At 47.6% G+C, this 27,348-nt stretch overlaps 1 protein-coding gene across 1 annotated transcript in view; it reads right to left on the reverse strand.

Moving 5' to 3' along the window:
* Window positions 1-26,246, reverse strand: part of PLXNC1 (plexin C1) — a 135,586-nt gene extending 109,340 nt beyond the window's left edge. Inside the window, exons 1-2 of the mRNA XM_045553236.1 lie at window positions 24,806-26,246; window positions 6,722-6,862 (exon numbers count right to left, since the gene is read on the reverse strand). Coding sequence (XP_045409192.1) covers window positions 6,722-6,862; window positions 24,806-25,861 — 1,197 coding nt within the window. The 5' untranslated portion in view covers window positions 25,862-26,246. The remainder of the gene's footprint in view (window positions 1-6,721; window positions 6,863-24,805) is intronic.
* Between the last annotated feature and the right edge of the window lie 1,102 nt (window positions 26,247-27,348).

Below are 27,348 nucleotides of genomic sequence, written 5' to 3' on the forward strand. Positions count from 1 at the left end.
GATTTGCAAAGAGTGATCTCCATAACCTTGATAAGACAAGAGGAAGTTTTAATTTTCATCATGTGGGTCCCAACTGTGCTACACAGAGGGGTTGGGAGTCTCATCTCTCTCACATGACTACAGGCCAGGTTTTTAATAATATCACCTCCCACCCCACACAGCCCCAGCCCCAGCCCAGCCCAGCCTGCCCCACAGGCACCAGTGGAACACGTGGACTTTCTAATTGCAAAATCCATGAGGACATCAACACAGAGAAGAAAGCCAACAAGACTGGAGCAAGGGAAACGTTCCTTCCTTGGCTCAGTTTAGGTGGGCAGCCTTGGAAAAAGAACATGATCAGTGAAGCGATGCAGGAAGTAGCAGTGAGTCACAGGAACCCAAAATGGGTTGAATTTTGCATAAGAGAAATCTCATCCAATTCACACACACTCCTTGGGCACGATGTGGATTTTTATCTATTGCTTCCAGGATACAACCTTAATATAGATCTAATCTGAAGTCAATCTGCCCCTCTTCCATGCGTATTCTTATATACGCCTTCATCCTTTGAGTCTCACACATCACCTCCTCTGAGAAGCTCTCCCTGATAGCCTGTCTACTGTACTCCCCTCCCCCGCCCCGCCCCCGTCACTCTCCACCCATCACGCTGCTTTCTTCATGGCACTTTTCACTACCTGAAGTGTCTTTATCACTGATTAATCCATTTACTTGTTTTCTGTCTTTTTCTTCCCACCAGGAGAGCAGGGGCATTGTCTGTTTTGTTCACCTTTGTATATTCAGCACCCAGATCAGTGCTTGGCACATAAAAGGTGCCCAATAAATATTTATTAAATGAAAAACAACTCCATTAGCATTCAAGATTTTATAGGGCTCTTCAGCTTTTTCCAGCTGAAGCCTGTGTAGAAAACAAATTTTCCCTGATGGAGAATTTCAGTTTGTGTCAACATATTGTTTCTGTTGACATCTTCCTGAAGCCTCATGGTAGACTATTAACTAGCCTTGGGATTTCTGTTGCATACAAAAACTCCCAACCACGCAGCTGAAATTAACCGAGCGGAGGCTTCCACACCGCACAATTGCAGGACAGGTTCAACACCACCCACGGAAAGGAGACCATGGTGAGGAAAATGAGGGGGGAGAAAAATTAAACAAAAGACTATTTCTTTTTTTCTTGATGATTACCATGAAATGGAAAAGCCACAGGTGTTCAAAAAGCTAAAATATTTTATGCCAAATTTCTTTTTGTTTTTCAATGCTTCGCTCTGTGGGGCTAACCTGTTGAAGGGCAAACAAGTCAATCCACTCATTTATTTATTTATTTTCCATAAACAGTTGCTGAGAAATGCTGGGCAGGAGACTTAACACACACGTGTGTGCACACACGCGCACACACACATGCACACACCTACAGACATGCACATATATGCACACACATGCACACACACCTACACACACCTACACACATGCACACACTCATACACACACACCCACACACTCATGCACACACACGTAGGAGAAATCAAAGTAATTATCTAATAGGGTAATGTGACTCCGTAGTTAGGAGTAACAAAGATGAAATATAAAGATTAAGGCTAATTTCTATTTTGTTTCCAATCTACTTATTTCAGTGTAAGTAGTAAGAGAAGCATACAGCCTGAACCACAAGTTCTAGATTTGTGGATTATATGGGAGTAAAAGTTCCACGTTGCAGAGCCCTGGCAAAATCACAGACTGGAATGAATGAGGTGAGGGAGAACTTGAGACAGGCTTCATGTGACATTCTAAACAGCCAATCCTGAAACCCACTTCCAAGTTTTGACACTTCCTGCTGTTTTTACTGGTCCACCACCTCAACTCAGCTGTCCCCACCACCCACGTCTGGCCCCAGGTCCTGTCCTGGCTCCCCAAGGCCGCCTTTTTCTTATTGGAACATTCGGTGGGAATATAAGTAGAGTTTGTCTTCATAAAAGATTTTTTTTTTTTTTTGGTTTTCTCTTATGTTCACTGGAAAACTTTAATCACCAGAGTCAAGGCAGACTCTTCAGACAGTACCTAGTCTGGCTTCTGTTTGAATTCCGGAAGAACTTTCTGGAACTGGTTTAATTTCGCTTCGTGGTATGGACAAATGAACTCCATTAGTGGGAGTACAGTTCTAGGGCCACACAGGCAGCCAGTCCTGACTCTAAGCACACGAGAAGTACTTCAAGGCTGGCTGTGGGGACAGAGCATGATAGAGCTTCCTGCGTCCTGAACCCTGCTTCGGTCCCAGGGATGTTGGGGAAACACTGCCCTCCTACTGCTGGAGCCCTTGAAAACATCAACTGGAACCCAGAATTCCTACCTTTCCTTTAAAGGAGCCCACTGGGGTAGAGCTGGGGTCCCCAGGGGGTTCAAAGGCCCCCACGAGACACATGCAGCCCCCAGAGGAGAGAGCTCTGCACTGAGCTGGGCTGTCCGAAGGCCACCCCCAAACAGAAACAAAGTAAACCACAGAAGCCATGGCCCCTTCTCATGAAACCTCAAACACCTGCATCCTGGTATCAAGATACCCCAACATTAGAAAGAAAATAAAAACCAGTTCCACAAACTCTACCTAAGCCCCACAGACTATATTTTAACTGTATATTTAATGCAGTTTAGTTGGGGGATAGAAGCTTGGGCTCTGGGGGTGGATTACTTCAGTTCAAATCACCTTAAGCAAGCTACCTAACCTCGCTAAACCTCAGGTTTTCTCATTTATAAAGTGGGGTTGGTGATAGCATTGACTCGCAAGGATTAAGCCAGTTAACCCACGCAGACGCTGGTCCTGATGCCTGGCACATGCTAAGAGCCCAGAAATGTTAGCAAGTTTTATTCCTTGCCCGCTGCCTTATCTTTTATGCTTTACAAGAAAGGTTAATGGGCATGCATAAAGTTACACATTTCAAATTTCATGCATATTTCGTTATTACTTCTTTTACCACCTGGAAAAGCTCAAAATATTCAATTCTGCCCTTGAAATAAGGACAATTTTCCATGTGCAACAGAGTCAGCTTGAAGGAATCCAGACCACACAACAGGCTGGACCACAATCTGGAGAAAGAGACGGCGTGTGCACGTGCAATGTGAATTCCCCAAAGCTGGGTTCAGCGTGGCCATACTTTTCAGCTGATCTCAGTGGAGATGCTGACAACTAAAAAAATTATAGTACGCAATCATGTTCAGAAAGGAAGTAGAATGTGGAAATAACCGGGGTGGGGGGCTGGCTAGACATAACCCGCCTGACGACCATGATCTCATGACCACTGATAAAAAAGCAGATTAGACGTTCTCAAAGGACTCTGAGCTCTGAATTCGTTCAATGTTTCCAAAATCTTAGGACTAAAGATAGGAGAGGGAGGACTTGACAGGAAAGGTTTAAGTCTTTAGTTTCTCCACTGATCATCAGTGAAATCTTACCTTTGGACACAGTGCCGCCTTCCTTGGAAAAATGCACGCGTCTTTAAAGATGCTTTAAAAGTGATCCAATATCTCAGCTTAAGTGCAAAATAATGTTTCCAAATAATAAAATATAATACAGCTATTTAAAAATACTGTTTACAAAGCGTCTGTAATAACATTTTAATATAAGCATTTTCCCTAATTAACTGAAGAAAAGAGGGTTGCAAAATTGGAGAGAGTGTGACCTCAGCCATGTAAAAGAAGAATCCCAAACGCTGACAGCAGTTGTCTCTATATGACACAATTAGGGGTCATTTCTTCTTTGCCTTCCTTCATCCCCTGTTACTCTGCAACTTTCTATATAAGCATATATTACTTTTATAATAAGGAAGTTATTTAAGTAATGTGCCGTTTAAAGTGGCACCAAATTAAAACTCCATAAGGTCTGCAGAGATTTAAGAGGTCAGGTTTTACGGGTGGTGATAAAAAACAGCAGTTGGCCCCCAACTGCAGTCTCCTGCCTCTCATCCAACCAGGCATAGACAACAGCGCCTGGAGAATGTCAAAATGCTGTCAACTCTTGATCACTCGGAAACTGATGAGTCAGGCTGCGGGTGATCCAAGCCCTCTTTCTTCTCCTCCTCCCACTGTCTGCGAAGGGCTGGGTTTTGTTTTTCGACACTCATTAGTTCCTCCACACTGTGGCTTAAGAAGCCAAGCTTGTGTCGATCAATGTTCATCTTTTCTAACAGTTCTGGTGACAAGCCTGGCAAGGGCGAAGCTCGAAGCTTTTGAATAAAGGGATTTAGGGATTATGTGTGGCTTCCAAATCATCTACACAATCCCGGTCTTTGGGACTTTGGGTAGTTTCAGGGGCTGCATCCAAGAATCTGCACACAGGATACAGGAGGGAATTATTGGGCTATCCTAGGGAGCCTGGGTGCCAAATCAGCTCAGATTCCTCCTTCACGGCCTCCATCTGAGTGAGGGAAGCTCTCTCTTTTGGGGGGAGGGTTAAAGCCCAAGAAGTTCTCCTGCCAGTGAGGTGTTCCCTCAGTCAGATGGTCTGCCGTCTTCTCCTACAGACCCAAGGAGCATTGATCCCCAGGGGCATGGACCCCTGTCAGCATCCCTCTTGCCCCCAGACCCGCAGAGAGTGCTTGCCCATCCTAGGGGTAGAGGTGACAAAGTCCGTGCAGCATGGGGGATATTAGTGCAGTCTCTGAAGTTGCTCCAGGTTGCAATCCCTGCTCTGTCCCTGTGTGACCCTGGGCAAATCATCCAATTTCTCTGGGCCTCAACTCCCTCACCTGTAAAGTGGGAATAGCAGACCCACCTCCCCGAGTTGTGGAGAGGAATGAATCAGTTAGAAGGTGCAGAGTGATGTGGCATCTAGGAAGCACCATAGCAATGTTAGCAGTCACAAAACAAACGAAAAGCTAACCGCCCCTGTTCTTCAAACCCCCAAATGATGCCACAGATGCCACTTCTGAAGGGGCACCCCATATAGACCAGCCTCCTCAACAGCATGAAGCTGCAGTTCGGGCCCACCCTCCGGTGCCACAGCCTCCCTGCAATCTGGCCAGCTGCACACGAACTGCTGGGGTGAACCAACAGGACAGGCCAGACCAGGCCGTCCCATGGGAACTATTTATAGCCAAGTGTTCCTTCACCTCCAATTCACCATGGAACAGTTTGGTTGGCTCAGCTTTGGGGAAACAGTGTTCTTGTCAAAACAGTCATCAAAAATATCCCAAATCTGAAGAGATAATTGGTGAGGAGGCCCAGGAAGGATTGATGGAAACTTCTGCCAGGCTAATGGGTCCAATCAGCCAGACCAGGCTGGTGTGGCTACAGATGTCACCTGGAGACCTGTGGAGAATGACGGATGGGTGTTTACCCTTCCCCGGGAAATAAAGTTAATGCAACAGGAAAGATGATCAATGTATATTTTAAAAGAATGTGTATACAAACAAACTCCCTCCCATATGTTACTGGGTTTCCTCCAAAGAAAACAGATTAAATCAAATGCCTACCAGGCACTCAGCACTGTATTAGGCTGTGGAAATTCATCAGCCCCCTTCTCAAGAAGCTTAAAATCAAGTTGGGAAGGCAAGACAAACACGGTGAAAAGGTCAGGTGTCAGAGCAAGACATTTGTAGTGATCAGAAGAATGAAATAGATCATGAGTATTTCAGGAGAGGAGGGCAGAACAAGACCACTCCGGGCTTAGACGTCATCAGAGAGGAGGCAGGGTTTGAGCTGACAGACTTAGAGACCATCAGAAGAGAAAAGGGGTTTTCTAGGTTGTCTAGTATAATCTCATTTTCCAGATGAGGAAATGGAGGCTCAGAGAGCTTAATCAATTCACCTAAAGTCATACAGCTAGTCATCCATGGGAAAGCAGTTGGGATAACTGATCTGTTAGCATTCAATTAAGAATCTGAGCCTGAGAGTAAATGGGCTGGCTGCAGAGAGGCAAGAAATATCAGTCTTGGGTGACAGAAATAAATCAGCTCCCAGCCACTCATGTGCTGGAGGCCTCAGGAGGCGTTCAATAAATGCTTATCAATGACACTGATAAGATGACCACTATGTCATTTCAGACAAATCATTTGGTATCTCTGATTTTACTTTCTCCTCCTCCTCCCCACCGCCCCTCCCATTAGCGAATAAAAATCTAACTTGACCAGGGTGCATCCATACAGGTGGAAAAAATAGTCCTCCCAGATAAAAGTCAGGAGGAGTCTCAAAGGATTTCAGATCTCTAACCTCTCCTGTCCTATGTGTGGGTACAAAGGGCAGAAAACAAACCCCCTCTGTGGGTGGCAAGTGGGCTGGCGGGGGAAGGAACACCTGTTTCTTCTTCTTTTCAAGCCCTATAATCTCTCATCTCTTTGAAGTTGTGAGAAATTAGGTACTTTGTACATTTCCATTATAAAGGAGATAGAACTGAAAGGTCACATGCCTCAGGAAGGTGAGTCAGGGATGGGGTAGGGGCCAGACCCCGTTTACCTCACCCAAGCAGTTTATGAGTAAGGAAGGGAAAATGTCTTGGCACACTCCCAGGAAGCAAGTGAGCTGGGACTTCATCACACGGCTGGGGGTGTGTTATTCCGTACAGATTTCTGGAATTTCTTCCAGGCCATTCCTAGGGGTCTCTGAGGAGTTCACAAAGCAATTGGTATGTTCTTGTGTATAAACCCAGAAGCATTAAAAAAAATAAATAAAAGCAAAACGCAAAAAGCACAAAATGGATCACTATTAAAGCAGACATTTGAAGAAGGCACAGAAAACCAACCTTAAGTAACTGGCCATCTCCAGTCCCCAAGAACAAAACAGTCCTGTTCATGACCACAGTGCCATAAACCGATGTCAGGTCGGAATGGATCAAGGTAGATGATGCGATTGGCTGTACTCTTTCAGGTTGATCCCCTTCTTTCTGAACATGCACACAAACGCACAAAAAACAAAATGATCATTTTTAACAGCGATACTTCTCATGATACTGATACAATGTCACTCAGGCCCTCCTAGGAGGGAATCCCACTTCTGGGCCCCAGATACATTTCCTTAGACAAGATCCCCAGGAGTAACCTTTCATTACCTTGATCAGCAAAATCTCCACTTGCCCTGCCCAGGATCACCCCAGTTTAGCCCTTGTTTGCTACGTATTCACAAGTGCTAATTGCCAGGAGCCAGCTATCCATTTAACACTTCCCCAGCTGATATAGGAAGCTGAGCTCCACTTGATTGCCAAGAGACAGCCCACTGCTGAATTGGGAGGGAAACGCACTTATACTTGGCTGTATTCAGGATCCTGCCGCCAATTCATTTTGGCTAGGCGCTGGCTTCTGTGAGGTTAAACACAAACATTCCCCAAGATGTGCCACGGGCAATCCTGATGGGTGTGATGGCAGAGAGCAGAGATTCTGCATTTGCAAGAAGGGTGCCATGGGAAGCCCAAAGACAGGGCAATGAATTGGGGGCAGGGGGTGGTGGTTAAAGGCAAAGATACAGTCGCAGACGCTTGGGAAGACACAGCCACAGAGCTAAAGAGGAACCAAGTAGAAGGGCTGGCTCTGGTGCTGATACTCTTAAAGAGGAAACAAAAAAGCATAACTCCCAACCCGAAGGCATTTAAATTGTCTAAGGCTCCGAGCACATATAATCACATGCTTGCTCCTGATCATTAAATAAAGCCCCTCTTCAAGCCCAGAGCAGGGAGAGTGTCGACCAAAATGTCTTTTTTCTTTTTTTGTGTAAAAGGAATGAAGTGTTCCATGCTGCTTCCTGCCTTCAACGATAAGAAACTGAGTTTGTTACACAAATCTCTGGAAGATAGGGAGCTAGAAAGAGCCGTTGCCGTCTGCAGCTACTGAACACAGTGTGATAGCATACTTTATCTGCCAGAGCTCAGTTCCCAACTATACTAAGGTTTTAATAGGCGCATTGAAGTTGTAGCCAATGGGAGCACTGGCAAACTTCAGTGAGCAACAGCAACTCCAAAATCACCCTGTTTGGGGAGGAGGAGGCAGGCAGGGGGAGGCTAAGACTTATTAACTTCATTATATTATTGCCAACAGTGTTTATGTCTTTCAATTTATGTCTTATTAAATATTCATTATTTTTAAACCCACCAAGTTTCATTAACATCTAACTAAATGGATTCATGGGCTAAATTGATTTCTGAAGCCTTTAAAGTGCCGTCTATATTTCTTTGTTGAAGTTGCGCTGCGAGGGAAAGATAAGCTAGCAAGGATTCCTCCAATACCCTGATCACTTTTCAAGGGAAAGATGTCATAACCTAAGAGAAAGAGACTTTTTTTTTTTTCCATAAAATATTCTATAGTGAACTTGGTTTAAGAAGATTTTTGGAAAGCTCATTAGAGATTTTTTTTTTCTTGTTAAAAGATATTTTCATGCATTCGGGGACGATGAGGAGCTGTCCTGTTAAAATTGAAGTTAAGAAAAAAAATCTCTGTGAGTCTAAGGATCAGAACAATAGATCACTGTTTAGATAAGGAAGCCTCGTGACTATGAGCAGAAAAAGAAAAATCGAATGACCTTTAGGATTAAAAGAAAAACACCACACCACACATCTTGCTTTAAAATCAAACCAGAATTGTTCAAACGTAAGATCGGATGACCATGCCTATTACTTTTATTAAATATTTGAGCCCTGCAGAGAGGCTCACTCAGAGAACTAGGTGTCATCTCTGTCTGGGGGTCTGGAATGTTCTAACACCAGTATCTTTGGCTGAAGAACTCCATTCCCCTTCGTCTCACAGCACAGAGAAAGTAATGGCTGTGGATTGCAGATTATCCACAAGAACCAAATGGAACAGCGTACTTCCAGGTCTGGTATACAGTAGGTACTTAATAACTGCATCTATTCTAATCCTCTAAGAACAATTACGTCATGGGTAGCCTTTGGTGCGGAGGATGAGAACTCTTGTTTGTGAAAGACTACCTCCAAAAAAACCAGAGGCAGCTCAAAAGCTTAAAAGGAAGAAGGGGAAAATTGGTTCCAAATTACCGTCTTACCCTTTGTAGTTTCCTTCTCTGACTTCTGACTATTTCTCAACAATTGTAGTTTTCCCAATTAAGTGCTGGATCAATAGCATAGGTAAGTAAGTGCAGCCTTTAAATCAATGTTGCCAAACTTGAAAGGCTGATGGTATAGAACAAACCGCCTAGGACTAGTTTGCATTTTGAGCTCAGTTCTCACCAGGTGACCTGGGCAATTTATTTAACCCTGCTAGGGGTTGGCTTTCTCAGCTGTCTAATATTGCTGATTGGCAGGGTGGTTCTGAAGAAGAGACAACAATGGTAATATTAATAATAATAATGCCATCCAACACATAATAATACTTACTGTATGCCACCTGGAGTATTTTATCATCTTAACTAATAGAGGCAGTATAGGGTAGTAAGCCAGGTTGCCTGGGTTTGACTCTTGGCTCTGTCACTTCCTAGCTAAGCAATATTGTGCACGTGAACCTCTCTGTCACTCAGTTTCCTCCTCTACATGATGGAAATGATGACAATAGCATTTATGCCACAGACTTGTTACGATGACTGTGTGAGATAGTGCATAAGCCTCAATAAAGCTTCCACAGTGTCTGGCACATAGTAACAGACAATCCATGTTTGCTGTCATTACTTTATTTAAAAACACAAACAGTATTGCCACATCCACGGCAGTTGTTTCCATCTTCTTTGTCGAAAGAGCCCTAATTTTGTTCAGGTAGCAATGAACCCAAGCCTGGTGGAAACCATCACTGGGCCAAGCCAAATGGCAACTCTGTTCCCCATTGCCAGCTACCAGCTCTCCCAGCCCTTAGAGCTAAGGGTGCCCATGTGGTCCAGTTCTGGGCAGTGAGATGTGAGAAGTCCACTGAAGGGATTTCTGGGAATAAGTTTCCTCCTTGATAAGAGAAGACTCTTGAGGAGAGCCCATCTTCCTCTTCCCTCACTTCCGAGGCCGTGACCTGTGGACAAGTGGTCGCCATTTTGCTTCCACGAGATTCAAGATGGAGGATGAAAATCAACATGCTGATTGGTGTGTGTGGCGGGGGAGATAAGAGACCTTAGGTTCTTGAGGACACTGAGCCACAGACCTCCAACCTTTTAACTTTTTACTAAGTTAACAATAGATGTCATGGTTTAAGCCACTGTTGATTGCATTTTCTGTTACTTGGAATCAAAAGCAAGTCCCTCGTTAAGAAATGAGAATTGAAACTTGTTGGAGCAGGCACTAAACTGTGGCTCTTCCTCAGCTATGAGGGACCAGGAACTGGACTATTGTTTCTTCCTCTCACCACCCTGGAGGACCCCGGCCACAGCCACGATTTTGCAGCCAATTACAACAGTCAGCCTGGAAGAAAATGGGAAAGAGGAGGTTTGGACCTCATGAAAACCCCAGGGGCTGCTCTGGCTGAATGGAAATGGATTCTTTTGTGCTGGAAACACAGAGAAATGGACAGGTCCATGTGAATGGGAAAAGGAGCCCTCTGAATGGCTTTCTTATGCTCATTTCAGCAAATGAAAACAAAAGACAGGCTCCAGAGAAACCTCTTCAGGAACCTGAGGAGGGGAAATAGTGCAGTCAGCCCCCTGTGTCCAGAGATTATTCTTACTCTTTTTTTTTTTTTTCCAGCCTATTTTCTATCTTGCCCTTCTCTCCCCTTAGGGCATAATCGCTAATGTTGCTCTCAGCCTATTCTGTCTAGTTTATTATGTGTAATTTATTTCTGAATCCCAGCCTCTGCTTGTTCGTCTGTGTATAACAAGGTTAATGCCTTGTAATGATGCTTTTCCCAGTTCTGCCTTTCATGACAAAATCCAATCTTGATTTAGCTCTAAACCTTGTCTACCCTTTGGGCTTTCTTGGTTCCCTCAGAGTTGTCATTTTGCTTCTCCTTCCTGCCATGTCGAACCACGGAGTCACGCCTACACTTCTGCCTGCTCTAAGAGGGAAACTTTTCTCAGTTGGAGGAAAAAACTACCTTGGCTCAAACGATGTTTGGGCTGAAGGCGAGAAAGAGCTTTGGGCTCAACATAGTGAACTGGGAGCAAGGCACTGAGAAGGGGCGTGTGCCGGTGCCCGTGCATGTGCGTGCGTGCACGTGTGCGCGTGCAGGGAGTGGTGGGCATGTCATCAAAGAAACAGCTCCATCTCCTTGCAGCTCCTTCACACTATTTTGTCTTACTCTGTTGCCCAGGCTAGAGTGCCGTGGCGTCAGCCTAGCTCACAGCAACCTCAGACTCCCGGGATCAAGCGATCCTCCTGCCTCAGCATCCCGAGTAGCTGGGACTACAGGCATGCGCCACCATGCCTGGCTAATTTTTTCTATATATTTTTAGCTGTCCAGCTAATTGCTATTTTTAGTAGAGACAGGGTCTTGCTGTTGCTCAGGCTGGTCTCGAACTCCTGAGTTCAAACGATCCGCCCGCCTTGGCCTCCCAGAGTGCTAGGACTACAGGCGTGAGCCACCGTGCCCGGGCCTTCACGCTATTTTTCATTGACAATAAACAATCCCCCATTGTGCACCGTACAGCTCCAGGTGACAACAACCGTGAATTGAGGGTGAGAAAGGCACCCTCCCAAGTTGAGCAACACCCGGTCCTGCCCCCTACCACGTGAAAGATGGCCCCGCTCTTGGCGGTTCAGGCCGGGCACTCCCAGCCACGCGTAGCTTTTGTGCAACATGGGGAGGAAACGTGCACAAAAGTGGGGCCTCCAGTGTTGGGCAATCGGCAAGAGTCAAGTCTTTTACCCCCAAGGTGCTGAAAGGATTCCTATACGTTGATTTTTTTTCTCACAAGTAGAGGGCAAATGCAAACTGGGTGCCTGTTAATTTCTGATACATTGATAAAATGCCCTTCTCGGGCAGTTAATTTTGTATTCTGTGTCCTTTGGGATATACTTGTTTGAAGCAGTGCCATCATTTCCCATTACATACCCAGGGGCCCACTTTGTGGTTAGGAAACCTCTGAAGGAGCCCTACACCCAGTTCTGGCCCCTGCTCTGTCCCTCATTGGGCAAGTTAAGTCCCTGAACCTCAGTGACCACATCTGTAAAATGGAACCAATAACACCACATGCCCTGCCTCTCAGTGTTGTGGTAAGACCCAAATGAAATCATGTGTGTGAAAATAATTAGAAAATTCTCTTTAGTAAGCTAGAAAGATGAATAGAACAGACAGTGATTTTATTAGCCATTAAGGCTCAAGTCGCTTTTCTCCATTCTGGGGTATACAGTGTGGATCAGGTTCTCACTAAGTTGGTGGCATCTCTGATCATCTGAAGGAAGAATTGACACTGGGGACTCAAATGATCAAAAGGAAAAGTTCAAAGCGTGCAGGAGGAACGGAGGAGGGACGCTGAGGGACACCGCTGGGCAGCCTGTGGACCAGGCCAGCAAGGGTGGGGTGCAGCACAACCGTGGGAAACGGGCACAGCGCTGAAGCTTGGATTTCACCTCCTTCCACTTCTCTCCTCCCTCCACGGCCCCAGAGTCCTCCAGCCTCCCAAACCTACCCACCACCAAAGTCCCACTGCCCACCATTTATCCTTCCTCCTCCTGGCTTTATGCCCCTTCCCTACCCTCCATCTAAATCTCCATCCCTCCCCCCATGGCTAATCTGTCAATTACTTACGCAAAGACAGCCTGACTCAAACAATCCACAAAAAGATATCAATGGCAGATAGTCTGAAAACTGCATTTTCCTAGATTCTTAGAATTGAAAGACACTCAGTTTACCAATGTTTTCCCATGAGGAAGCTACTGGCATTCTAGACGGGACAGTTCCTTGTTAAGGGGGCTGTCCTATGTGATGTAGGACTTTCAGCATCTCTGACTTCTGTCCACAAAGTCATGCTCCCCCTCCCCCTATCATTTTGACTACTGCAAACACCCTCTTCCACACATTTCATAACACCCACTAAGTAAATGTCACCATCCCCTGTCGAGATCACTGGAATCTATGACATGGTTTCAGGGCTGCTGAAAAATGGTTATCTAGACTTCTTGTTCCTCCCCAGTCTTCCCCATCATGGTCAACAGCACCAGCAGTCACCCTCAACTCCTCTCTTTCCATCCCTCCCCATGTCCAACACATGAAAAATCTCAGCTGACTTTCTCAACACTCTCAAATCCATCTTCTCCCTCTCACAGGTTCTACGTAGCCAGGACAAGCCTCCATCACCCCTGTCCTGATCTACTGCAAGAACCTCCTGGTCTCCCTTTTCAACCTACAATCTAGTTTCTGTCCAGTAGCCAGAGTGATCTTTTAAAATATAAAACAGGGCATGTTACTCCCTTGCCTAAAATTCTTCAATGGCATCCCATGACACTTAGAACTGAATCCATATGCCTCCCAAGGCCCTGCCTGAGCTCGGCCCTAATGACTTCTTCAAATTCATTCCTTGCCACTTCTGCACTGTGTCAACTCCCAAAGTTGCTCTCTGTCAGACTCTTTAACACATTACCATCTTTCTGCCTCAGGGCCTTTGCACATGCTACTTCTTCTAGCCTCACCCCCTTCACTTCTTTGTAGATTGGCTCTTGCTAATCTTTCAGGTTTCAAGTTAAAAGTCACCTACTCATGGACACATGACTGCAACTCTCCTTATTCCTACCCTAGTTATTATTGTGAATCATAGCACTCCATTTATTTCCTCCAAAATACTTATTATAATTACTGCTTTAAAAAATATATTTATTACCTGTCTCTCAGTAGACTCTAAGCTCTACAATAGTTTATCTTATTCTACACTTTGAAAGCAACACTCCCCTCAGCATCTGGCATGTAGTAGGTTGTCAATAAATGTTTATTGAATGAATGAATAAATACATGGGTCAATGTTTGAAAATACTTTCAGTCAATATCTCATCAGGCAACTACGGTGCATTGCTAAGTAGGCCTAATCATTGCGGAGTTCTTCAGTTGAGCTAAGATCTGCCCCTTGTAAACAGTTGGCCTTGGTTCTGCCTTGGGGAGCAATAGAAAACTACCCTGCACCTCCTGTTACCATATATATTGGCCTTCTCTAAATTCATATTTGTAGTTCATTGACAGCTTGTAAGAGACAGTTTCTGGGTCTCTTGCCATCTCAGTCCATAGACAGTCTATGGATTCAGTATACTTAAAATGTGTCTTTAAGAAGTAAACAAAGTACTTTTGGCATGCTCTGATCAAAGCAAATAATAGGACTGTTCTCTCCCATGGCTAAAATAATGTAATTTTATGAACATGACCTAGTATTGTGTTAACTCTTTGAAATAAAAATAGCTGATGGTAGCATGGAAGAGTAGAAAGAACAAAACATTTAGAGTAAAAAATATGTAGGTTCAAGTTCAAGCTCTAATACTTATGAGTTGTGACTCTGTAGACAGTCATTTATTCTGAGGTTTCTCCATCCACCCATCCACCCACCCATCTATCCCTTATTTATGGAGCATTTGCTGTTGGCCAAGTGCTTGATCTGAAAAATACAGATGGGAATAAACTCCCTATTGTCAAAATAAGCCAGTCAAATGAGTTTTGAAACAAAATGCAACACTTTACATTGCATGTCATTGAAACACTTGGTAACACTTTACATTTCATGTCTGAAACACTTGGTGACTGAAAGGAATGGTTAGAGGGGAGACTCTACTGATATCTACAGTTCGTGGACAGAATTCAGGGAATCCATGAAAGCAGATGAGAAAAAAAATACATCTTTATTTTAGCAAGCTCTCACTGAAACTTGGCGTTTCCTTTGATTATGGATTCAGTCCACAGTAATATTAACTGAACCTGTGACTTTTTCACCAAAAGAAATCAGATATTTTCATATCATCTGATAGGTGTTGCAGATATCTCAAAGTATCATTTATGCTCATCTCTACTTTGAAATTATGGTAGTTACTGCTGCTAGATCTTGCTACTGGATGTGTTAAGATGTATTACCATATCTCAAATTGAAAAAAATATTTTGATATATCTCTATATTATTAACATGGGGTCTATTTTGCAATCCTATATTTTTATTTTATGCATTAAAATCAATATTCTGAGAGGGGAAGTACAGGCTGCATCAGCGCTGGGGAGGGTTAGGAAGAGAGCTTTTGCTAAGCACAGGAGGCTGACACTAGGTGACACTTACAGCCACCAGCTGCTCTAGGCTATGCCCTCCTATTGCCTCAGAGAAGCAAGGGCCAGCACTTGGAATCCAGTTTGTAAAAGGGGTCACTGATGGAGAAAGTAGCCTCAGGAGGAGGCCAATGAGCAATGATCAGGAACAGCTGGTGTGTTAGACAACACGCTTCCTCGACAGGCAGGGGAATGACGAGGAATCCTGACTCACTGGGAAGGGAGTCCCAAGGAAACACTTTCCCACTGGGCTGCCTGACTTTTGCTCTTCTTGGAAACACAGCTCCAGAGTCCATCCTCTCGGAAGCCCTTATCTCAGCACGCTGTAAGTGTCTTCTCCACCAGATGGAGAGCACCTTCTTCCCAGTTCCACAAACACTTACCGAGGGCTCACTGACTGTGTTCGCCTTCTGAGGCCTGGGGGACCAAGATGAGTGAGCCAGAACTGGCCACTCCCTCAAGGCACACACAGCCCAACACAGAGCCTGACACACTCCAGGGTTCATGGAGCGGACCCCGGGTACCTACATCCATTGCCAACTGCCTACTCCGCGACTTTCCTGGATGTCCTCAAGACATCTAAAAATCAACGAAGATTAAACTCATCCTCTAATGAGTCGCCAACGCCTCTCAATTCTGTGTCTTAAAAAAAGCGATTTCATTTCATCCCTCCTCTCCACCCTCATGCCACAACCTCAGTTCAGGTCTTCAACATTCCTCAGTTGAATTACTGCAGTCAACAGAATCCATCTGTTTCTCTCCACATTTGTGGCCGCTGCCCTCGACCAAGGTGACTTATTTCTTGCCTGGACTGCTGCAAGAGCCTCCTGCAGGTTTTCCTGCTTCCACTGTGGCCAATCTCTCATCCATTCCCCACAGGGCAGCCATTATTTAGGAATTCAAATCCAATCATTTCACTTCCCTTCAAAAGCTCTCCCATGCCCTGAGAATAAAATCTAATCTCCTTCCCATTGCCTAAGAGGCCTACAGGCTCAAGCTGCTGCTTCCTTCTCCGACCTCCTCCCCTGACACTCTGCCCTCACCACCTCCCTAAGCTCAGCCACGCCAGCCTTTTGCTCTCCAGCCCGTCCATGTCCCTCCCCTCTGAGCCCCTGCACCTGCCCTCTGGCTGCCGGGAGTGCTTGCTCCCTGCTCGCCATGTGGAAGCTGACAACCGTCCTTTCTCACCTTCCTGGTGTCAACTCAGCCTCCTGGGAGAGAACTTTCCCGAACACCCCACCCAAAATGGCTGTGTCGCATGGCCCATTTAGTGGTGTGCCTCGGTTTCCCCACCTTTAATACGAAAGTAACAAGGTGGCCCACCTTGTAAAGTTGCGGAGAGGGTTCAATGAGTTACTCTTGGGAAAGTGCTTAGAATAATGATACACGGTAAGTGCTCAGTGAGGTTCAGCTATCATTTTAATATAAAAACAACTAGTTATTTGCTAAATGTTTATCATGAGCCCTATTTACCACAGATATAAATATTTTCACACACCGTGTGGCACATAATAGGAACTCAAGAAAAGACTCGTTGGAACCAATGATTGTCCTAGTCGGTGGCTTGGCTTTGCCTTCAGTCTTGCCTCAGCCACTTTATCTTCTCAGTGACCTTTCCAGAAGGCACTCAGACCCTGCCGGCTTATACCCTGCTGTGGGGCCCCCTCAGCCACAGCCATGGTTTTCACACCCTGCTCAGCGGAGTCCTAGAAGTGCGTCCAAGGGGCAGGGAGGGTTGTAGGGCTCTGGGACCCCCCCAACACCTGCTTCCTCCACATCCCCAGCACTTGGCAATGGTCGTGCCCGGAGCAGCAGGTCAACGATGATTTTTCTCATCTTTTTCTCACACAGAGCTTCTGGTTGAGAATTTATTTAAAGGCAAGGTTTGGAAAGTCTGAAAATGACTGACCACCAGGATAAAATCCAACTACCTTTGCCTGTCTCATTAAGCCCTTCGCCATCTGGACCTGCACTCTCATTTTTGGACGCTCCCCAGCCAGGGGGAGCTGCTTGTGGTTTGCAGGCTTATTCAACTTCCCGCGTGTGCACAAGCTGTGCCCTCTGCCTAGAACTCCCTTCTCTGCCTTCTCCACTTAGCTTCAGGACACAGCTCAAGCATCACCTCTCCGAAGCCTCCCAGATCCTCCCAGCCTGGGCGTAACGCCTCTTCCTGGGGCTCCCAAAGTATCTTTTTGCTACATCTCCCTCACCACCAGCATCCGACTGTATGGGAAAAGCTTGTTTTACTCTCTTTCTATAACAGCAAGAGTCAACAAACCACCACCTGTGGCCCAAATCTGGCCTGCTGCCTGTTTTTTGAACAGCCCGTGAGCCAAGAATAGTTTTCACATTTCTAAACGGTTGAAAAGAGTCAAAAAAAGAATAACTCGTGACAAGTGAAAATTATAGGGAATTCAGATTTCAGCGTCTATAAAGTTTTAACGGAACATAGCTGTGCTTGTTCACTTACGTATTATCTATGGCCATGTTCACCCTAAACAGCAGAATTGAGCAACTATGACAGAGACTGTACACAGCTTGCAAAGCCTAAAATATTGCTGATCTGGCCCTTTACAGAAAGTTTGCTGACCCCTGCATAACACCTTTGGCCATGGCAGTGGAAGAGAAATAGGGTCAAATCCCCCCAAAAACTTCTCTGAGGAAAACACTATTGAATAGCTATTGAATCAACAATCAATCCAACATGAAAATCAAGTACCGAAACTGAAACATAGGTCACAGTTCTATTTGTTTTTGTGACCACATAACAGTTAGCATTTCATCAAGATAGAAAATTAAAACTAAGAAAAATGAGGAGCACATTTCATAATAAACAAACAAAAACCCTACTACTACCATGGCCCTGCTCCAATGAACAGGTTAGACCCATGACGCTTACAAAAAGTCCCAAGAAGACGTTGGGCTTTCTCAGTCTTCATCATCTATGGGCCAAAGTATGTTCCGGGAAGGGAGTGGCCATCAAGGCACGTCAAGGGAGGCAGAGATGATGCTATCATATGCTGTTGTAGTCAAGATGTTGGTCGCCATGTGGCTCCTCCAGCATTCTGTTCTAAGGGGACCAACCACAGGGCCTGCTGGGAGCTATCATATTTGACCCTTTCTTCTAATAAGACCAGGAGCCAGTACCTGCCACCAAGGGGTACAAATTCCTACACTGGACTAGGGCTCATAATCTGGGGTGAAAGATGAGTTGGAACTGATTCCATCTCTCTCCTGGCAACTTGGACTAAATAATATAGAAATTTGTTGCCAGTTAGTAGCCAAAACATGAGGTGAAAGGCTGTTAAGATGTACAGTGGGGCTCAAGGAAGGCTGAGGCATACTCAGGCGGAGGGGGCAACGGGTGGACATTTGAGGAAGCAGAAGAGGTCATCTGGCAGCAGGACAGAGCAAAGCAGCTATGTTAAGTCATGTTAAGAGTGAAACCTTAGAATAAGCACCCATCATTTTCTGATGCCAAGCTCCTTCGAGCTGCCTTGAATGCAGAACCACCTTCCAACTCCATAGCAAGGAGCCCCGTCCTATTACTATTAGCTGTCATGATGGTGATGACAGAAAACACATACACAGCATTTACTACAGGTCAAATAGTTCATTCATTCTACACATATTAACTGATGAATCCAGATAATGATCTTGTGAAGCAAGTAGGATCCCTACTTACGGGTAAAGAAACTGAGTCACAGAAAGGTTAAAGAATTTGCCCAAAGTCACACAACTGGTAAGTAGCAGCTCTAGTTCCAATTGACCTAGCTCCAGAGACTGCACCTGTAGCCACTACACAGCTGCTCCTATTCCTAGATTACCATGTAATCCCACGTGTTTCTATCTGTGAAATCCCTCATCCCCTTATTTGAGTTTACTCAAGTAGATCTTTGTTCCATGCAACCAACTGTACCTGACTAGGACAGAAATTGGTATCCGGTTTGATGATGTAAAGAACAGACCCTTGGAAAGACTATCTGGAGTGTGGAATTGGTTTTGGTGTACAGCAGAGTAGAAGACTCTAGATGTCCCCCCGCATCCTGGAATAAGATACAAATAAACTGTTGTATACAAGAGTGAAGGAGCTAATTAAACTATGACTTACAGGTTTCTGAGACTCAGATTACAAGCCCCCAAATGCCAAGGCTTTAGAGGGCTTCCTGGGTATTGCCTTTGAGCAGTCAGGAGTGAATACAGAACATAAGCGTAGTGGAATGAGTTGGTTACTTTTTTATGGCCCTAAATAAAATGCAACAGAAATAAATGGGACAAGTTCTATTCCAGGTGCCTTGGCTGGAATATAATGAAAATGCCTTATCTTACAATAGGGGTTCTCAAACCTGAGCATAACCTAGAATCACTTTGAGGGCTTACTAAAACACAGCTGTAGTCCTCCTCCTACCTTCACGGTTTCTGATTTAGTAAATCTGATATGGGCCCAAGAATTTGCATTTCTAGCAGGTTCCCAGGTGATGTTGATGCTGCTGGCCCAGAGATTGCACTTTAAGAACCACTGCTTACAGCATAAAGCCCTATCCTCTTGTAGTTGAAAGGCATGATTGTGTATGTTATTAGATTACACCAGAGAAGTTCCAACCATGCTGGGTTTCCATGGTCAAGGGTAACTCCCAGATTGGCAACACCAGAAGTCTGGCTATTCTGGTAAATAGGGATATCTAGGAATTGTTGGAGGAGTGAAGGATGCCATAGAACCTAGGACTAGGGAAGAAAGGGGCCATGACACATCAGACATTAAAAAAAAAGATGAAGCTTAAGGGAGTATGAGGTGACCAGACTCAAGAAAGTGTTTCTGCTCAGTATAGAAAACATTTCCAAGATGATCCTCCCAGATCCATCATCTATTCATTCAACAAATATTTTTCAAGCCCCAACTACAACCCAGGTACTATGCTAAGTACCAGGGGTTCAACAGAGAACACCCTCTCTGAATGCTCAAAACATCAACAGGTCTTAAAGTTCATAGTCGAGGAACTATAAGCCTCCCAGAGTCAGAACTTCAGGCAGTCATGAGTGCAAACCTAGGATCTCAGTTCACAACCAAGGATTCTCTGTTCTATCAAATGTCTATGTCCACAAAAAGCTGGTCTTATCATAGCAGTTGTAAGGGCCTAGCTTGCTCCATGCAGGATAGGATCGACACCAGGACCCAATGTCTGTGGTGACAGACTGTCCATGGCAGTGGACATGTACACATTATTATATGTAAGGCAAATTATTTAACCTTTCTGTGCCTCAGTTTCTTCATCTACAAGTGGGGATCCTATTTGCTTCATAGGATCATTGTCTAGATTCATGAATTAATATGCTTAGGATGAACACTACTCCACCTATAGTAAAGGCTATGTATGTGTTTACTGTCATCACCCTCATGACTACTAGTAGTAATTGGATGGGGCTCCTTGACATGGAGTTGGAAGGTGGTTAAAATCTCAGGTCCTAGAGCTTGACCACTAAGACTCTAAATTCTCTGTTATTTTCCAGTTGCGGAACCTAACCGGAGCTCTCTGGGCCTTAATTTTCTCATTTCTAATCATAACAATAACTACAGTCTTTGCCCCATTTGGTAACTGGAAATCAACTGAAAATAAGGCATGTAAATTGCCTCACACAAAAACCTGGCCACAATAACTATTCAGTTGATAGTAGCTATGATTGCTTTTTCCCTCTTTCTAAGTGGGCCCTGTCATTGCAGTTATCCTTTTGAATCTGTTTTTACATATCAGATGTGTATATGGGGGTAAAAATCACCATCTAGTCTATAGGCTACAAAATGGCTCAACAGAATCATCACAGAAACTGGAAGAGAAATAAACATCACAGGAAGACTGCGGATTTTGAGGTCAACAGGCTACATTGCCGCGTGGAACTGGGATGTCACTTCTACACACAGTAGCGAGATATGCCTTGGGTTGCTGTCTGTTGGAGAGCATGAGAGTGTTTTGTGGTTGTCTGCATGACAGTTACATTATGTCAGGCTTTACAATTATGAGAGTGTGGAAGAAGGGGGTGTGTCCCCCCACAAGGGACAGAGTGAACTACAGGAGACAGTCCTGTGGGCCAGCACTATAGGGACCTCCCCCTCAGTGTGTACAGAGGGGTGACCACCATGTCTAAACCACAAGCTACCCCAGCACTCAACTATGGCATCCAAACAAATCTGGTGAAATCAGACTCCATAAACTCAAATACAAACACTTTTCTATAGGTTGCATAGGTGAGCCAGAGGTAGTGAGAGTTCAGAGAGGGAAGAAGTTAATTTACTTGCACAGAATTAAAAACACTTATTTTTATATGAATCCAAGCACAGGTATGTTATGGAATAGAAAAAAAAATAGAAAAAAAGAAAACCACATTAAGTTTTAAAACACAACCCAAGATTAGAAACATCCTGTATTGCCTTTAGGAGGCATCCTCTGGCCTCAGTCCACATCCTAGGGGAGATTACTTGCTGCCTCTTTACTTTGGGGAACTTCAAGGGAAAATTCAAGAAGCACCCGGGAGGTAGAAAGAATAGAGAGGTAAACTTGAGAAGACCTGGACTTAAGCTGGAGGGCTCTGATGCTTATTTCATCATCTGGAGCAAGTTGCTTAACTGATCTGGAGTTTCCTCACCTGGGGTCCTCCTCATAGAATCAACCTCTGACTTGATGAGAGGCTCAAGAGAAATAATATACAAAGAAGTGCTGTGCAAATATTCATTAGGGTTATTAGAGAGAGTCTACAGAAATTAGTTGCCTTGACACATTTGGGGGCTGCAGTGAACCTGCTCTAGTTGTGAAAGTGGATTCAAAGTTGGTGGCAAGGCAGAAAAAGTAATGGTCTGGTGTGTAAACAGCTGAGTACACACCCACCGCACACACATCTTGTAAATTACTCCTTAGCGGGAGAAGCTGAAGGGGAGGAGAATCAGCCGATGTGAGATAAGAGAACCAAGAGATGGGAAAATACAACCCAGTCAGTCCTGTCACTTTTCTACCTACGGTTGATTGAAAATGGAAAATAAGAGAGCCGCTAGGAGGAGAGGGAGAAGGCAAGCAAATCTAGCTGCTTGTGCCTCGCAGCCTGTGGATTACTGTTAAAATGACTGTCTGCTCTGAAGGAACCGCTGTTGGAATCTATTGAGGCTTCCTCTAGAGTGTTTCAAGTTCAGCTCCTGTTTCAGGCACCTACAATTCAGCATGCCTTTCCAAAAAGACATTCAAGACCTGGAAATAAAATGCAGAACAAATGCAATCAAATGACATCATTCTTCTGAGTGACAGCCAGGGGCACACTGATCCCATGACCCCATGAAACGGGGTTGCAACCTGCTATTGTCCTTTCAGTGACAAAATCAGTGGCACTCAGCACAGAGCTTACACTAGCAAGCATCAAGCAAATATTTGTTGAATTAAGTATCTTATCTGCCTATTTAATAGGTTAGAAAATTGTCAGCTTTTTCATCAAAACTACTACCTTTTTTCATTCAAACTCCTCTTGAAATTCAATTCCATTAAGGCTTTTTAATGCATACTACCAGCAAGGAATTTACTTAAATGAAAAAAAAAATGCAAAACTCCAAGCTCCCACCTGTGCAGCCATGACATGCTATTGTTTGAGCCTGAGTATATTATTTAACTTGGATGACAAGCTCAGAGGGTAGAGACCCTGTCTTTCAGAACACACAGCTCTGAGCACACTGGGAGTTCTCGATAAATAACAGCAGCAAGAAATGCTGTGGAGGGACCCATTTTAATTATTTATTTTCCCAATTCCAGATTTTTGGCAGCATGTGTTTATCCCTTGCTTGATTTCCAAGGGGCAGCTTTCTCCCAGAAGCTCCCGTGAAGATGTATCAACAGCTCTGCCTCTACCCCTGTCCCCGCCCCTCCCCCATCGCAGCACAAGTAGGAACACCTGATTGAGCCAAAACTCGGCTTCTGAGTGCATTCAGGATGCCTGCTGCGTCTGGAAGGGAGCTGAGTCCTCCAGGACCAAATAGGTAGCGAGACTCAGTCAAGAGAAATGTTTTGGCTGCACACATCGACACAGCTGTCAGATGGCAAAGCTTGGACTTCCACCGTTATTACCTGCTGTGGGCCTCTGAGCTGTCTTGTCATTAACCCGGGAGACCAAATGTGCCTAAATCTTGACACAAAGTAATGATTGGGGGGGGTACTTTCAAGTCTTTCAACAGAGAAGTAGAAGGCTATGGTTTTGTCAAACTTGAACCATGAGATTAGAAAGATCTCATAAAGACAGATATTAAATTATATGTGTACAGCAAGACTAAGCCATTTAGGAGGCAATCTGGGTTATTTGCATATTTTTAAAAATTATACCAGTAATGAAATGAAGGCATTGTATGTGTGTGTCCCAGCACACAGCTGACAGGCAAAGAGGAAGAAGCAAGTGACCATTCTAAGAAGCCTTGCAAAAGACCTCCCATTTCTTCTAGATAATAGGGCTAATATTTGGCAAGAAGCGCTTTGCAGAGAAAGGGGTGGGAGGGGGTGAGGGTGTCTTTCTATACACATATTAGTATACCTAAGAGTGAATGCTCCCCCATACCCTGTTGTTGCACCAACACAACACCTTTTCCAAACGGAGACTTCTCCCCCTCCTTTCTGACTCATATCAAAACAATGGCAACACCTGTAGCCGTTAATTTCTGCGCTTTGATTTCCGTCCAGTTATAAAGGAGGCTCTCAGCGGGCCCCCCTCTCAGAAGCCATATGTGGAGTTGATGTGCCAGCCGCCCAGGAAGGGGAACGGCCTCCGGAGAAGTGCACAATGGCTCCATAATCCTCATCAACTGGACCCTCTTGAACTGCCGCTTTATTTTCCAGTCAAAGAAATGCCAGGCTCGAGATTCAAGCGGTGGCTGCCCCGGGAGCCCAGGGGAAAGCTGTGTCGTTCTCCTGGTGCAGGCACAGCCCAAGGGTGGTACCTCTGAGTCCTGCGAATCTGGAGCCCAGAAACTGCCTGTAGCGCCCCAACACTTTCCCGCGGCTCTCCCCTCCAGGGCGAAGCTCTCCCCACAGACCCCCTCCCGCGGGCCAGCCTCCCCCCCGGCTGCAGACCACAGCACACCCTCCGCGAGCCACAGCCCCGCCCCCGGCACCGGGTCGCGCCGCGGTTCTGCCCCACCGCGGGCCTCTCTAGAGGGCTCTTATTTACCCACGCCGAGCCCGCTGCCCACTCTCCAGACCGCATCCCATGTGTTGCCGGTGGGGGGCGGAGGTAGGGGGCACAAAGGCTGGGGTGTGGCAGAGAGCCCTCCGGGTTCAATGGCTTCTCTGCCGAGGGCACTATGTTTGGGAACTGTGTTGACCAAGAGGGTCCACCCCACATGCCCGCGAAGGCTACACAGAAGGGGCAGAGAGGAGTCTGGAGAGGCGATTAGGGGAACAGGGGCTGCCCGGGGAGGCTGAGCCCCAGACAGGCGTCCACGTCTGCACAGAGAAGGATGGCCCCGGGATGCAGCCACTAGAGTTTTGAGCCTAACTTCAACCCTCCCCGCCCCCCTTATACATTCTCCCTTTGGGGACCTCAGGTGGTGCTCGAGGTCTCGAAACCGTCTGGGAAGCGTCCGACGGCCGCGGGCGGTGTGAACCCGAGACCTGGTAAATGTCAACCCAACCGGATCTCCCTCCCCCGCCCCCCGCTCTGCCTGGGCGGCGGCGGCTCCCCAGCGGGAGCGCTCCCCGCGGCACCCCGGGGACAGGACTTACGCAGTTGCTCTGGGTCTGGAAGTCCCAGCTGACGTTCTTGGCGCGCGCCTGGATCTCACTCATCCTGAAGAGGCAGAGCGCCGTGGTGGAGGGCGAGCGCTTCTCCTGGCCCTCTCCCGTGGACGCGCTGAACACTCCCGCCCAGACGTCCAGGGCCTCCACGAGGCTGGAGGAGAGGAGCAGGCGGCGGCCATCGGGGTGGCCGTGGCCGCAGTCGAGGGACACCTGGCCCTGGAACTGCACCTCTGTGCTCTGCGCGATGCTTGCCATGCTGGGCCAGCCGGTGGCGGCGCCGCTCGTGTAGTTGTAGGGGTAGTAGGGGAAGTAGACCCTGCCATTCCAGAGGAAGGCGTCCACGAAGTGCAGGCTGCCCGCGCCCTCGCACAGCTTGAGGCGGCCCAGCTCCTGCGTGGCCAGGCTGCGCCCCTCCGTGTCCTTGAGCGCGATGGCCGTGTCTTGGTCGGATGCCGCGGGGTTGCAGCGGCTCGCCGTCTCCGGCTCGGGCAGCACGTAGGTGGCGGCCACCGCCAGGTACCAGCGGTTGTTCTGCCTCGCGCGGTACACCACTCCGGCCGTCGAGCCCTGCGGGTGACACGACACCACCTCAGTGCCGTTGCGCAGGGAGCGGCTCAGGTTGCCCAGGGGCCGCACCTCGCAGGCGCCCCGGTCGAAGGTCCAGCCGGTGAGCAGCAGCCCCCCGAGGCCGGCCGCCCCCTCGCGGTAGGGCAGGAGCAGCTTGCTGAAGCTGCTGCCCGGCCGGGGCCGCGCGGGGGGCGCCAGCGGGACCGGCTCGGTGCAGTTGCCCGCTTGGTCCCGGTACAGGCGCGAGAGCCTGTGCTCCAGGCTGTAGTCCAGCTGGTCCAGGCAGCTGCCGCTCGCCACAAACACGCCGTCCTCCCGGCTCGCCGCGATGGCTCCGATGGCTTGCTCCGACCGCCACACGGGCTCGTCCGCGCCCCGGCCGGGCGCCGCCAGCGCCAGCAGATAGGCGAGCAGGGGCAGTGGCGCGGCGGGGCGCGGGGGGCGCGGCGGTGCCTTCCTCCGGGAGACCTCCATGGGGCTGGGGGGGGGCCGCCCCCGGGCAGGGCGCGCGGCAGCTCAGGCGGCTCAGGCGCGCGGCGACGGAGACGCGGGCGGCGGCGGTTCCTGCGCGCGCTCCGGCTCCCGCGGTCGCCCCATCCTCGCGGCTCGCCCGGGAAGGAGAGCGGGGAGGGCGGCGCGCGGCGGGCTCGCTCCGGCAGCCTGTGCAGCGGCGGCGGCAAGCCCTGCGCGCTCCAGCACCGCTTCCTCCTCTCCCTCCTTCGCCGGAGAGTTCCTGTGTGCAGCTCCGGCGCTCGCGGGGAGGCGCGGAGGGGAAGGGAGGGGACGGGCGGAGGGGAGCGAGGCGGGCGGGGAGGGCTGGAGAGGTTGGGTGCGCTTGTGCGTTTCACTTTCCCATTGTGAAAGTGGGATGCAACTGGCCCCCTTCCTCATCCTCTTCCTCCTCCGCCCTCCGCCTCCTGCCCGCCCTCCCTCCACGCCCATCTCCCCTCCCCTCTTGATTCGGTGAGATAGGGAGGAAGGAGGTCTCGTAATTTGGGTTACTGTGTAGGTGGCCTCTTTCATCTATTCATAACAAAGCTGAGCCGCCTGCCGCTGCCGCCACGGCCGCCACCATCGCCCCTTTGGTTCGCCCCGGGCTCCCGGGGCGCGCTAACGGCACACGGAGCGGGCTCCCGGGCCCGTCCGCCCGCGGGGCTGCTCCAACGCCCCGGTTTTGTTTACGAGAGCAGCCAGGGGATACGCGAGGCCGAAAGCGAGGACCCGGGGTGCGAAGGGGTTGCAGCGGAGGCCCCGGGGCTCGGGCCACAGGGAGGCTGCGAGGGCGGTTGACAGGTGTGGAGCGGCGGGAGGGAGGCCCCGGGGAGGCGCGCGGAGACGTGGCCGAGCCGGAGACTCCGGGACCGAGGCGCCCCTGTGACGGGGAGTGCGTCGCCCGAGTCAGGGGAGTGAGGTGGCGGAAAGGCAGGCGCCACACTCTCCTTCTGGACAATCCTCGGGCCGGAGCGCCCATATTTGAAAAGGTTCTCTAGTCTCCCTTGGCAACGGAGTCCCAGGCTCTCAAACCTTAGCGCTTAGAAAGTTCTGCTCACCATCTAACCTAATGATCCTGGCTAACATTATTGTGCACTCACTACGTGCGGACGCTGTTGTAAATTCGCCACATGGATTAAGACTCATTTAATACTCATAACAACCCTATTAATTAGTGACTGTTGTTATCGCCCCTACTTAGCAGTCCAGGAGAATGGAAAGGCCATGGAAATTGCCGGGGTTCTACTGCTGGGGTGATAGCAGAGCCTAGAATCGAATCCGTATCCTGCCCAGGGCCTCTTACCTATCCCGCTGTAGTCAAATGCCACCTGTGGCCATTACAATAATCCCCAGAGATCATTCTCCACAGTGGAACTGAAAAGTTCCCCAAGTTAAATGCTCCAACTGGCGCAGCCCAGGCTTCTACTTAGAGCCAATTACCCTGTTTCCGCAGAGGCTCTCCGTCTGTC

The sequence above is a fragment of the Lemur catta genome, chromosome 6, assembly GCF_020740605.2.
Source record: "Lemur catta isolate mLemCat1 chromosome 6, mLemCat1.pri, whole genome shotgun sequence".
NCBI lineage: Eukaryota > Metazoa > Chordata > Mammalia > Primates > Lemuridae > Lemur > Lemur catta.